The sequence below is a fragment of the Pangasianodon hypophthalmus genome, chromosome 3 (assembly GCF_027358585.1).
Source record: "Pangasianodon hypophthalmus isolate fPanHyp1 chromosome 3, fPanHyp1.pri, whole genome shotgun sequence".
NCBI classification, from domain to species: Eukaryota; Metazoa; Chordata; class Actinopteri; order Siluriformes; family Pangasiidae; genus Pangasianodon; species Pangasianodon hypophthalmus.
In genome coordinates this window covers 8,851,920-8,864,215 of record NC_069712.1, presented here as the reverse complement: position 1 = coordinate 8,864,215, position 12,296 = coordinate 8,851,920, and the positions used below count along the sequence as shown (strand labels likewise).

The window sequence follows — 12,296 nt, the reverse complement described above, 5'->3', positions numbered from 1 at the left end:
CTTTAATTCCGCAGGAACACTATTATGTATGAAACATTTGAATGTAGATGCACATCTCACTTCTTTCATCACGCCTCCCAGAGGAATGTTTGAAGTTATTTACTCACGTGATTGCCGGAATCCACGTGACGCCATTTTCCCGACTAGGGTAGAGTGCAGAGTTTGCGTGAGAAGAATGAGAGATGTTATTACAAACAGATGGTGTAGATTGAAGCAGACTGACGTTACGTATAATGATTATATATCAAATACACATTACATGCAGTTACTGTCATGTTTTTATTTTCTAATTTTTCAATAACAACAACAACAAAAAGTAAAAGAAAGCCGAATGCAGACATCAGTGTCTCCGAAAAGCAAGTGTCTGTGGAGCAGGAGGTCCTCCAGACCACACCCATTTCCTCTGGCCAATCGCCATCTTATCTGCCTGTGCTGTAAATGATGTTGGCTTTCTCTGTTCCTGGAATGATTTACTGTCTGCACATCGGGCTGTATTTCTGATGCTTTATTATTATTATTATTATTAGGTGATTGCCTCTAGTGTTGCGCGGTTTAGGATAAAGTTGCTTCCCCCTGGTACTGCACATTGATCAAGGAAAGTAAGCTTTTTCCTGCATCTACTCCAGAAAAACAATCTCAGGTGAGTATGAGCTCTATTAAATCGCCCTACTCTGCAGTGTGTGTGTGTGTGTGTGTGTGTGTTTAGCTGTGCGAGATCTCTAGTCAGCTCTCTGTACCAAGTGGTAGGAATCTTTGTGTTTTTTTCCGTTTCTAAGTGCTGTTTCATAGACTGCTTTAAAAACCACCAAACACGAATGCACATGAAAACAAGATTTGCGTGCTGCAGAAAAGCTGCTGTGATTTCCCGGTAGACTGCACATTAAGACTGGAGACTCTTTCACTTCAACTTCTCTGTATGACTGATTTCCAGTGCTGTGTCCCACAAATGCAGTAGTTGTTACATACCTTTGTTACACACTTTTGGCCATGCAGTGTTATATTTGGTCATATAGTGTATGTTATTATGCCTCTCGGCTTTCTAAAAGAATATGAAGCTCTCGAGATCACTATTTTTCTGACGTCATGAATTCATGGCTGCTCACAATTATTCTCCCATCTGAGCTTGATTGCTCTGCATAAATGCGAAAAAACACGCCCTCTCATTGTGGAAAAAAGAAAAGAAAAATGACATTAATTCAGAACACAGTATTAAAATTACATGAAGGAATAAATTCGGAAACAGCAAAAATAAAGAAAAAAGATTTTAAAATAATGACTACAGTATAATATATGCAGTATAATCAGTAAATAAATAAAGAATAGAATAAAAATAGACTTAAAGCTAGAATGAATTATATGTGCATATTTTAGGGCTTTTTTTTTTTTAAATTGTCCATTATCTTAGATTTATTGATTGTTGTATTGTATTGATTGATTTATTCAATCAAATGTATTTGAACTGAGAAATGGTATTTAAGGAATTTTACATTTACCTTTGATCAATGAATTAAATAAAAATACAAGCGAATTCTTCACAATCTGAGATGTTTAAAAAAACAATAGGTCATCTTATTGCTTAGCTAATGTAATAATCATAGAGTGAAGAATTCTCATTTCTCAGCTCACGCTCTAAAGAAATCAGTCAGACCATTTTTTTGGACACTCCTTCCCACCCCTAATATATATATATATATGGAATATATATATATATATATATATATATATATATATATATATATATATATATATTCCTACTTAACTGTGGTTAACATATTTGTGAGATTCCTGTTTTGGACCAGTCTGGACATGATAATCTAGTGTCCACATGACTTCAACTTTAACATCTCGCTCTTTCGTTCACAGAAAGATGCAAGGTTTCTGGATCCTGCTCTTAGCAGTTCATATTATGTGTAAGAAATTTTGTTTCCCTTTTTCACATTCTCATGCATTCCCAAGAATGATTCAGAATATTACTCTACAAAGACTGCATCATTCAGAGTACAATAGTACCACATTCTCTGATTTGTGAATTCTCTGATTTGATGACCACAAAGAAAACTATATCATTTTGTTATTCTTAATTTTATTAGCATTATGGTATGGTAGACGTTATTACGTAAATTTTTAAAGTCTCCCACCCCCTTCTCTCTCTCTCTCTCTCCTTAGACTCCTTTGCTGCTACTACTACGACTAAGACCTATCATGAGAAACTGATGTACGGACAACAGCTTAGTATCAGGCTGCCGACTGGGGCTGAGAATTTGGAGTATGTCTCTGCGGATGAATCACAGAAGAATGTCCTTTGGTCCAGATTTTCCATAACTAAAAGGGGAATAGTAATCGGAAGAGATGATAACAGAAAATTTGAAATTCTTTCTGTCACATTTGAAGATCAGGGAACCTACACTGTGTATAACTTCTGGAACAAAAAGATTTCCATCCATTTATTGAAGGTTATCAGTAAGTGACTTTAGGCTTCAATTCTGTGTTAACACATATGTGTGTCATGATGCAGAAAGGGGTATTATGCATAAGCCTGGCCCACAGACATGCAGAGATGAGCTACCTTACCTCCTAGCCAGACAACTAATCACTTTGTCTATGGTTCTGTGCACTGACCAGTCTTGAAAGCTGATTGATTGGCAGAGAGTTGTGTCCAGTTGCGTACCTGTAAGCATTGTGACATTTGTTCTGCAAGTTTAAAGAAATTCAGAATAATATTGTTTAAAGTAGTATGGTTCCAGCTACATTTCAAGTCTAGACAATGAAATGTTAAATAATAAAATTTCTGACTCAATTAACAAAAATCTAAAGCATCTATAATTCCAAGCTTGATAGAATTGTGGATTCAAAACTGGTTAAATTGAAATGCTTTGATGCAAGAGTCACTTCTTACTGCTGTGTGGAGATGAGTGCAAATGCTTCAGAAGTGCTTTCACTGAGAATTAACTTAGTTTATATTTGGACATGCAAGGTTTCTATTTTCCTCCAGCATATTTTATCTTCTATTTATTATTTTTACTGCAAAATATTGAAGTATTCTTCGTTCTCGCCTTCTGACATTGTCCCTTCCATGGGTGCGAGTCTGGCAGTCATCTCTGTAAATTCTGTAAATTTCAGTGTGGTTCATGTGTCACTGTCCCCTAATGGACATGCTCACATTATGCAAGAGTCTGTGCACGATGCCACGATATGCTTAGAGAAACACACATTTTTCTATATACAACAGGTACAATATCCTTTGTACAAACTTCATATTTAATACTATCTCTGTTGATTGTTTTAAAAGCTAAAACAGGTATCCAGGACTGTGTGGCTGGTGAAACCTTAAGCATTTCACTGAGTGGTGTTTCGAAGAATAATGCCACACTACATTTTTCAAACGATGATTTCAACCTCACTCTGGTGGAGCGTGGCTCACCTGTGGGCAACTTACATCCTGAGTACATGGGACGGATCCAGGTGACTAGCAACAGCATTGAGGTGCTCAATGTCAATGTGTCAGATGTGGGCAACTACACACTCAGAGATCGTCTAAATCGCAAAGTCAAGATCATCTCTATGAGATTGGTTGGTGAGTTTCTACATGGAATTTCTGAATATTCCCAAAAATATTTTATAAAGTCTAAAGGAATGCTGGACCTGTGAGGTAACAAACTTTGCAACGGACCACCTTCTGTAATATTAATTCACAGCTATTACTGATCAACTATCAACAATTATTATTATAATACAGTGATTTAGTTTTCATTACACTACCATTAAAAACTGGACACACCAAGACAATAAAAACATATATCTGATCTAAAGAAATGTTGATAAAGGCGCGTGTTTGAAAGTACATCTCTAAAGGATGTGAATAGTGAAGTTAATGTCCATGTATAAATTTATTTCTGGATTAAAATGATTTTTAATGAGCAGTTTTTACTTTAGGTAAATTGTTTTCCCCAAACAATGAGTTTTCATTGTTGGAGAAGCAGTGAGGAGCTTGGCCTATTTGGGAACTTCCTGCGGCGTGAAGCTCCTTTATGAAGCTGCTTGAGAAAATGCCAAGAATCATTAAGAATTCTGTTAAGAATTTAAAATAGTTTTGATTTGTTTAACAGTTTTTTTTGCTATGGCATTATTCCAGTTGTATTATTTCATAGTGTTAATGTCTTTATCATTAGTCAGAAGTAGTAGAAAATAGTACCCTTGAAGAAAACTTGTCCATGAACAGGTGGGTTCACACATTTGACAGTAGTGTATATTCTGTCAAGTATAAATCTTAGAATAAACATAATTACTGGTCTTTAGTTACGTTAATTAAGTAGATCACTGAAAACCTAAATATCAAACAAATTAGGGCCAAGTAAATACATAAGCTTATACACCAGCACAATATGCAACCAAATACTGGTAAAGCATATCATTGAAGAACTACACCAATAAAAAGCAATATGTAAAATGAACCAATTAGCTAACCTCACCAATACTAACCTCACCAATACTGAAGCTTACAAAAGTCAAAACTGTAATCATAAAGTATATCTGAATCAAGGAGAGCAAATCAGGGCCATTGTCCTCACAGACCATTATAGTCAGATAGTAAATGTATAATTCTATGCTTTGGCCTTGGATAAACTAATGTAACTGGAAAATTCTCCCAGAAATATTATTATCTTTAACCGCTGGCTAGATGACATTTTTTATTAGACATTTCAGTGTTTTCCAAAACTACTGCTGCCATTCATCTTCATGTTAGGCTTTGCACATTATAGTCATTTAAACTGCTTCCTTCATCAGTCACGTTCTCTTGCTGTCCTGAGTTGAAATCACACAATACATCACTGTTGGTGATGAACATCTGTTCAGGTCATGTAGCTTCCATAGTTAACACCCCTGCACACACATAGGCAGACCCTTTATTTAGCTCTCCATCTCCTGGGGGTGGGTTGGGGACGACTCTAACAGGTTTAGAATTGCCAGTGATTGACAGAGGGAGTGTGTAAAACACTGCACGGGTAAAACGGGCTTATTAATAGAGCAGCTACGTGACTCCCATACACTAAGCTAAAAAAAAAATAATAAACTGCCAGACTCAGTACAATAGCAGGATATTTTAAATGACTGTAAAATGGTGTCATTAAGTCTTAAATCTACCATTATTATAAAATGACATATGATCCAACTGATATTCATAATGTTAAAATTAAACAAGCCTGGTCTGTAGGGAACTGACGCTGTTCATCATTTTCCATGTTCCGTTCTCCTCTTTAATCTTTTGAGGAAATTACCTGCTACTTCTTTTCTGGTTTATTAACTCTTTTGCCCACTCTACTCTCTCTCTCTCCCTCTCTCTCTCTCTCTCTCTCTCTCTCTCTAGATCATCATGAGGGAGTGAATGCAGGTCCTTTAATGGGTCTGCTGATGTTGCTTGGTATACCACCCTGTATCTACTGTTGCTGCAGAAAGAAGATCTGTAATAAGAGAAGCCAACACACCACCACCACCACCACCACCACTGTGATGTTAGACAACCAAATTAATCCACCTGGACCTCCAGTAGACTACGCCAACTCCACAGCTATTGCGGGCCCCACACCGGTAACACATCAGCAAGAGCAATGCAAGAGCAACATGAATTTTTACCCCACATCTCAATTATATCAGAGATTTTGTGTGCTTTGGTGTGCAGGTTAGCTAGAAAACTGGAGATTGCACTAATTTTGGTTATTTGGGACATTCCAGGAAGGACTGGGTGATGAATTTAAGGCATTTACACATGCAGTATTTAGACTCTCTGCAAACCTACCCCCTACCTCCCCCAATCCCAAACAGGATGTGAAAAAAACACACACTTCTGTCTTAGTTTTATCTAATCCTTGGCACAGCCTCATGGCCACAGATCCCAGTCACCCATGCCTGCCCTCTGTGTCTTTTTGAAGCTTAGTGCATGCATCACCTTTTGACTGGAAATAGTACTTGATCCCAGCTACACCACACCACCCAATACATCTCTGTCAGCCCTGGTTTTACAGAATGCACATATTTTCACTACATCATGCCAGATTTGTACATGTTGCTGTACAAATAAGTCCTGCTTGTGCATCCGGTCTGAAACAGGGCTACAGTTTCAGTGCTCCCTTCTGTGGAAGGCATGAAGCAGGGCAGCAGTGGCACATTTGACTGGACACTCAGGTGTTTGTTCCATGTAATTTAATGCACATTTGAAGGGCATGTAAATGTTTGCCCCACTTCTCTAGATGGTGCCCCTAGGCAGGGGCCTGTATTGCCCAGCTGGCCCTGGTTTGAATCGTGAAATGATGTGTTTAGCCCTACGGTGAAGTTCTTTTTGTCATGACGTAAACATGGCAGTTGCGTATGAATACAGAGAAAACAGCAGTCAGAGACTGCCTTTTTATTTTTTATTGATTTAAATGTGTGCTTTGTATTTCATTCTGATTTGGACTAGACATACAAAGGAATAGCACCCTTAAGCTTCTGGGGTCTCATTTATCAAGTGTGCATATGCATAGTTCTTTGCTTAAACTGTGCATATGCACCTTTCTATGCACAGAATGTGATTTATCAAGTTTTGTTTGTGCATGAGGATGTGCCTGCTGTATTTCCACATATGTAGAAGCCCCTAATGGTAAAAAAAAAAAAAAAAGTGTAATTGCAGGTACACTTATTTATGAGGTGCTTCCATCTCACTTACTGTCCATCATATCAGCATAATTGAGAGGGTAATTATGGTAACACAATAATTAAGATTTCAATGCTCACAGCAAGGTCCACTGGAAACTCTATACTGAGAGTGAGGAGTGGATCATCAGTCAATTTTGTTGCCCAGTGCAATTTTACTTGTGCTCTTTTCTTATCTACTGGCACATTTCTAAGAGAAATTAGAGAGAGCTCTGGCATTTCCTAACCAACTGTGAGTCAAATAATATGTCTTTCTTTCATTCACATCCCTCACACCACGATCCATTGCATTTTCAAAACAGGCAGCAAAAAAAGACAGAAAAAATGATGAATTTTCATGTCATTGCAGAGTTTCTGAATGTAACTGGGACAGTAGAATGTCCACATGTTCTCATAATTTCTTTTAAAAATCATATTTAATTATTAGACAAACCACTCATAAAAATGCCAAATAAACAATTTTTGTTTTACTGTACTTCATGCAACAGTAGCTCTACTTTGTCTACTCTACATTGTCGATGAAGTTCATCATCTTTGACAATTTGTCATGCTCTATACTGTCCGTAACAAGCATTGCCACAAGCTGACTGCTTGGCTTTTTAAAGGGAAGTTGTGTACGATATATGGCAGTTTGGGGGCATTCATTATGCAAATGAGTGTGGCCATGTGCGATCACATGAATTTCAAGTTTCATGTTTGGGATTTATGAACATCCATTGCGTACAGCTGTGTGTATGCACATGTGATAAATGTGATAAATGCCATCACCTGCTATACTGGTGGCTCTTGAGCACAAATTTAGAACTTGTTCTATGCACGCTTTGATAAATGAGACCCCTGGTCTTTTCTGTCGGGCGAAGTCTTTAATTACAATATTTTCAGACTGCCCTTTTAATGCTGTTGGCAGGACTATGATTAATTTTGCTTATGATTTTGCATAATTGATGTGGTTACTGACTGCATTTTTCATTCTGTCGCATTTGAAAGTTATTATAAAAGTGAATGCTGTATACTAAACACATTCTATCTAATGGCAGTGGATGAAACATTTAAAGAAAAATTTAAATTCCTAAGGAAACAGCTGAATCTGTTAACCAAGTGCTGATGCTTGTATAGCCTTACAGTATTTGTGTGATTTACAGGTCTATACTCCTGGTTACCCTGCTGTAGGTACTGTTCATCCTCCTCCTAATCCTACATTTCCTCCTCAACCACCCTACAGTGGATATCCTGCCACATCACCTGCTATGCCCCCTAACCCGGTAACATACACATTTGATGGCACATTTTTAATTATAATATCACATACTAGTGACATATGTATTTGCTTGCTCATATTATGTAAAATCTGATTTTTGTCACTGATGATCACTCATGATCTGTTTATAATAGATTATTACTTCCAAATGAATGTCCTATACATGCAGCCCATCTCTTTTGATTTCAGGGATCCATATTTTCCTTAATTGGAACAAGTAGCAATATAAACATCTCAATTACTACAAATATAATGACAGAGCTGTAGTGAACACACACACAATATACAAATATAAGACTGCTGTTAAATGAATTTTTCGTGGATTTATCTACTGTTGCTTGTATTTCAGCCCTTTAACCCCGGATACGCTCCTGCATCTGGGTTTCCTCCAGCTCAGCCTCCTCAATGGAGTGGTGCTCCCTACAACCAATCTGCTCCAGCTGTACGATTCTGCTTCACTCTTTTGCATATTTACCTTCTGTTGCCTTCTGCAGTTCTGTTGCCATGTTTACATTCACATATGTACATTATGAATTGTTCCTCTTTTGTACCTGTGTGTGTTTGCAGGGTTTTGCTCCAGTAATGTACAATGCTCCTGCTGGGCCTGAGCCAGTCACAGGGGAAATAACTCCTATGACTCCACTACTCACACCTCCACAGCCTGAGGTACCTCCTCCATTACTTCATTTAGATTTATGTTTATTATATTACTATTACATAATATGACTTATCACTGAACTCTGTGCTAAAGAGTGTTTGAAGATTTGCACTGTGTCTCATACTAGTCTATGGGTTGCGGTTAAAACATGATATATTTAGGTGTAGTAAAAATGGTTGAAAATACCTTTAAATTGGTATAGAACCATATAGTATTGTATTTATGTATTTATTATATTAAAAGTGTCATAACTTTGACGTGTACAATGGTTTATTAGGGCACACAATATACTGGTGATTTCCATGATGGTGATGAAGTAGAAGGTGTAGAAGTCATATAAATTTCAGGTTTAAAATGATTCCTCCTCCCTCTCACTATGTATCTGATTCTCTTTCCTTCATCACTTCATTATTGTTCATCTTCCTTGCTAGGTGGCACAGCCTCCAGCCCCATACGCTGGGGCTAATGTCATTAACTCCTCGGACTCTGCTGCCCAATTCAACATCAACATGGGAAAGGACTCAAGCTCCAACTTCCTGTAGATTCTCCAGCCTCCTTCAGCCTCCTTTACAACCTCACATGCCTGCTAATTTAACCAAAACAGAGAAACCTTATATAACCATGTATACTGTGTGTGTGTGTGTGTGTGTGTATATATATATATATATATATATATATATATATATATATATATATACATGTGTGTGTATATCTATCTATCTATCTATCTGTCTATCTATCTATTTGTCTTCTGTCTGTCTATACACTGATCAACCATAACATTAAAAGCAGATCCTTTAAGTCCTGTAAGTTGTGAGGTGGGGCCTCCATGGATCGGACTTGTTTGTCCAGCACATCCCACAGACGCTCGATCGGATTGAGATTTGGGGAGTTTGGAGGCCAATCAACACCTTGAACTCTGTCATGTCCATCAAACCAGTCCTGAACAATTTTTGCAGTGTGGCAGGGCGTATTATCCTGCTGAAAGAGGCCACTGCCATTAGAGAATACTAATAAGGGGTATACTTGGTCTGCAACAATGTTTAGGTACAGTAGGTGGTATGTGTCAAAGTAACATCCACATGAATGCCAGGACCCAAGGTTTCCCAGCAGAACATTGCCCAGAGCCTCACACTGCTCACGCCGGCTTGCCTTCTTCCAATTTTAATGTAGAAGATCTTTTACTTTAGATATTTACTAAAAATGTATACTGTAGCTCTAACAATGTAGATAAGTCTAATCTGTCTGTAATGTGTTCAGTCAAAATAGCAGATGCAAGACAATTTTATACAAAACTTGCCTGGTTGAACTGCTATTTAATGTTAGTTCTATGGAATGCCTTTTTTTTTGTTTTACACCTTTATCTTTTTGTGCACTCTGTAAAAACATGCACATATCTTAGCCAAAGAAATAAAAACATGAAAAATACATTTTCTGCTGTAGTGCTATAGGACGTTGTGTTGGGCAGAATATGACGGCTTATCTGACCAAATCTGCATCAGTTGTCCTCTGCTTCATTTATATTTCTAGACCTATATTCATGATGTGCTTCAGGACAAGGGTAGTTTTCTCTGAATTGCTTTAAGTTTGGATTTTGTTGACATAGTGTGTGGGGGGGTTTGAGTGAAAGAGTATAAAAGGAACCAGTACCTCAACTGATAAAGTATGTGACATAAAAAAAAAACCCAATTTCTCTCCATGTTCAAAAAATTTGACAGTAGTAATTTCAATTGCTTGAAGCAGTTGACCATGGAGAGTAGGACATCCAGTAAATTGGTTAGACGTTAACTTACCTGTGGACAGCTCCAGGGTCCCTGGTTTTATTCCAATCTCTAGTTACTGTTTGTATGGACTTTCTCCTCATGTTTGTGTGGGTTTTCTTCAGGTTCTTCAGTTTGCTCCCACTGTCCAGAAACATACAGGTAGGCAGATTGGCTACACTAAATTCACCCTAGGGGTGTGTGAGTGTGTGCACACACATCAGTGGCAACTGGTGGTTTTTAAATATGAGAAGCACAGCTGTCTGTACATCCATACTCAAGAGTATCAAAAGAATTTTCCAAAATCAGGGCAACAACATTAGCAGTGTTTGACATTTGCCAGCTAAGATGCTAACTAGCTAGCTCAATTTCACTGGAGGTTACATAAATATCCAAAAAAAAAAAAAACCATAAATAAATTGTAAGTAAAATAAATTTACAGCATTTACCCATTATAATGAGAAATGTAAGGAATGAGAAGCTGCTGAAGGATCGAGCACTACACAGCACCACACCCTGGTGAAATGATAGCAATAAATAGTAATTATTATGAGCAGCTATATTCATTTGTGGTCTTTGACTGACATGTAGTGGTCAATTCTTGTAAAAGCTGTGAAATATTTCACCTTTGTGAAAAGCATTAATTTCTTCAGACACGACTGAGAAAGTACTAATGAGCATGAAACACCTTTAGGCTTGTGTTGAGTGCATGCTGTTCATTAATATAGATAACTGATTGAAATGTTTGTAGTAAACACTGAGATTATGCATGAATATAGAGATTTTCTTGTTACTTTAACTGTGTGGCTGGTCTTATATATGATTAATATTTTTATCCCTACAGGTTTCATCAGACTTTAAATTAGGAAAAATACATGCAATTATTTAAAAAAAAAATAATAATAATTCATGTTTCACCCTTCCCTTTACAAGCACCAAAGGCTTGTATGCTGGCCTGGCAGGCCCCAACATTGTTTTTTTTTTTTTTTTTTAATTTTTTTTTTTTTTTATAAAGCTTATCCTGGGTCTACAAGCATGTAGGATATACTGTTGGGTTCGTTCTGATGAGCAGATGTCATGTCTTACATGATTTTGTGAAATCAGATGTGCGTTTTGAAAATATGATCTCACATCCTGTTTTGAACTTTCACTGTCAAATTAGTTTACATGCTGTGGGGAAACATTTTCGAATATAAAAAGTCTGTCTGATAACTTTTATGTAATAATTAGAGTTCACCAGATCTGCCAACCTTTACTCATTTTGCATAGGAGCTCTGCAATGTAAGATCTGAGTATGCTGGTACAAGTTATTATTAAAAAATCTTGAGTCTAGTAATAGTCATAATTGATGTTTGTGACTGACTGTGTTTTTCATTCTATCATATTATAACATTACTGTAAAAGAAATGAATGTTGTATACTAAACCCCTTCTAGCTAATGGCAGTGGATGAAAAAAGTTTGAAATTTCTATCCTTAACCTAAAGGAACAGCAAAATCCATTAAAAAAGCATTTCTTATATAGACTAACAGTATCTGTACTACTCGTTTACAGGTCTATACTCCTGGCTACCCTGCTGTAGGTGAAAGTACTGTTCATCCTCCTCCTAATCCTACATTTCCTCCTCAACCCTTCTGCAGTTTATATCCTGCCCTGTCACCTGCTATGCCCCCTAACCCCGTAAGACTCTCTCTCTCTCTCTCTCTCTCTCTCTCTCACACACACACACACACACACACACACACACACACACACACACACACACACACACACTGTAAGGGTTGTTTGGAAATGAAAAAAAAGACCATCTGATAGATTTTTAATCATAAGTGACATATTTATTTGCTTGCTCACATATATACAGTACTGTGCAAAAGTCTTAGGCACCCTATTTTTTTTAGTACAAACTTTGTTATAGATTTTAATTTTAGGAC

General features: G+C 37.2%; 1 protein-coding gene across 2 annotated transcripts; it reads left to right on the top strand.

The window, feature by feature from the left end:
• On the top strand, nt 1–10,031 carry LOC113539365 (uncharacterized). 2 transcript variants are annotated; one of them, XM_034303159.2, is made up of 10 exons: nt 1–434; nt 528–640; nt 1,864–1,910; nt 2,167–2,460; nt 3,290–3,574; nt 5,366–5,586; nt 7,830–7,949; nt 8,295–8,387; nt 8,513–8,611; nt 9,035–10,031. In XM_034303159.2, exons 3-10 carry the CDS (start codon nt 1,868–1,870, stop codon nt 9,143–9,145), a joined length of 1,266 nt encoding a protein of 421 aa, XP_034159050.1. In that variant the 5' UTR covers nt 1–434; nt 528–640; nt 1,864–1,867; the 3' UTR covers nt 9,146–10,031. The 2 variants fall into 2 exon arrangements, with proteins under 2 accessions (XP_034159050.1, XP_026790886.1); XM_026935085.3 differs by having other exon boundaries at nt 1–640.
• The last annotated feature ends 2,265 nt before the right edge of the window (nt 10,032–12,296 follow it).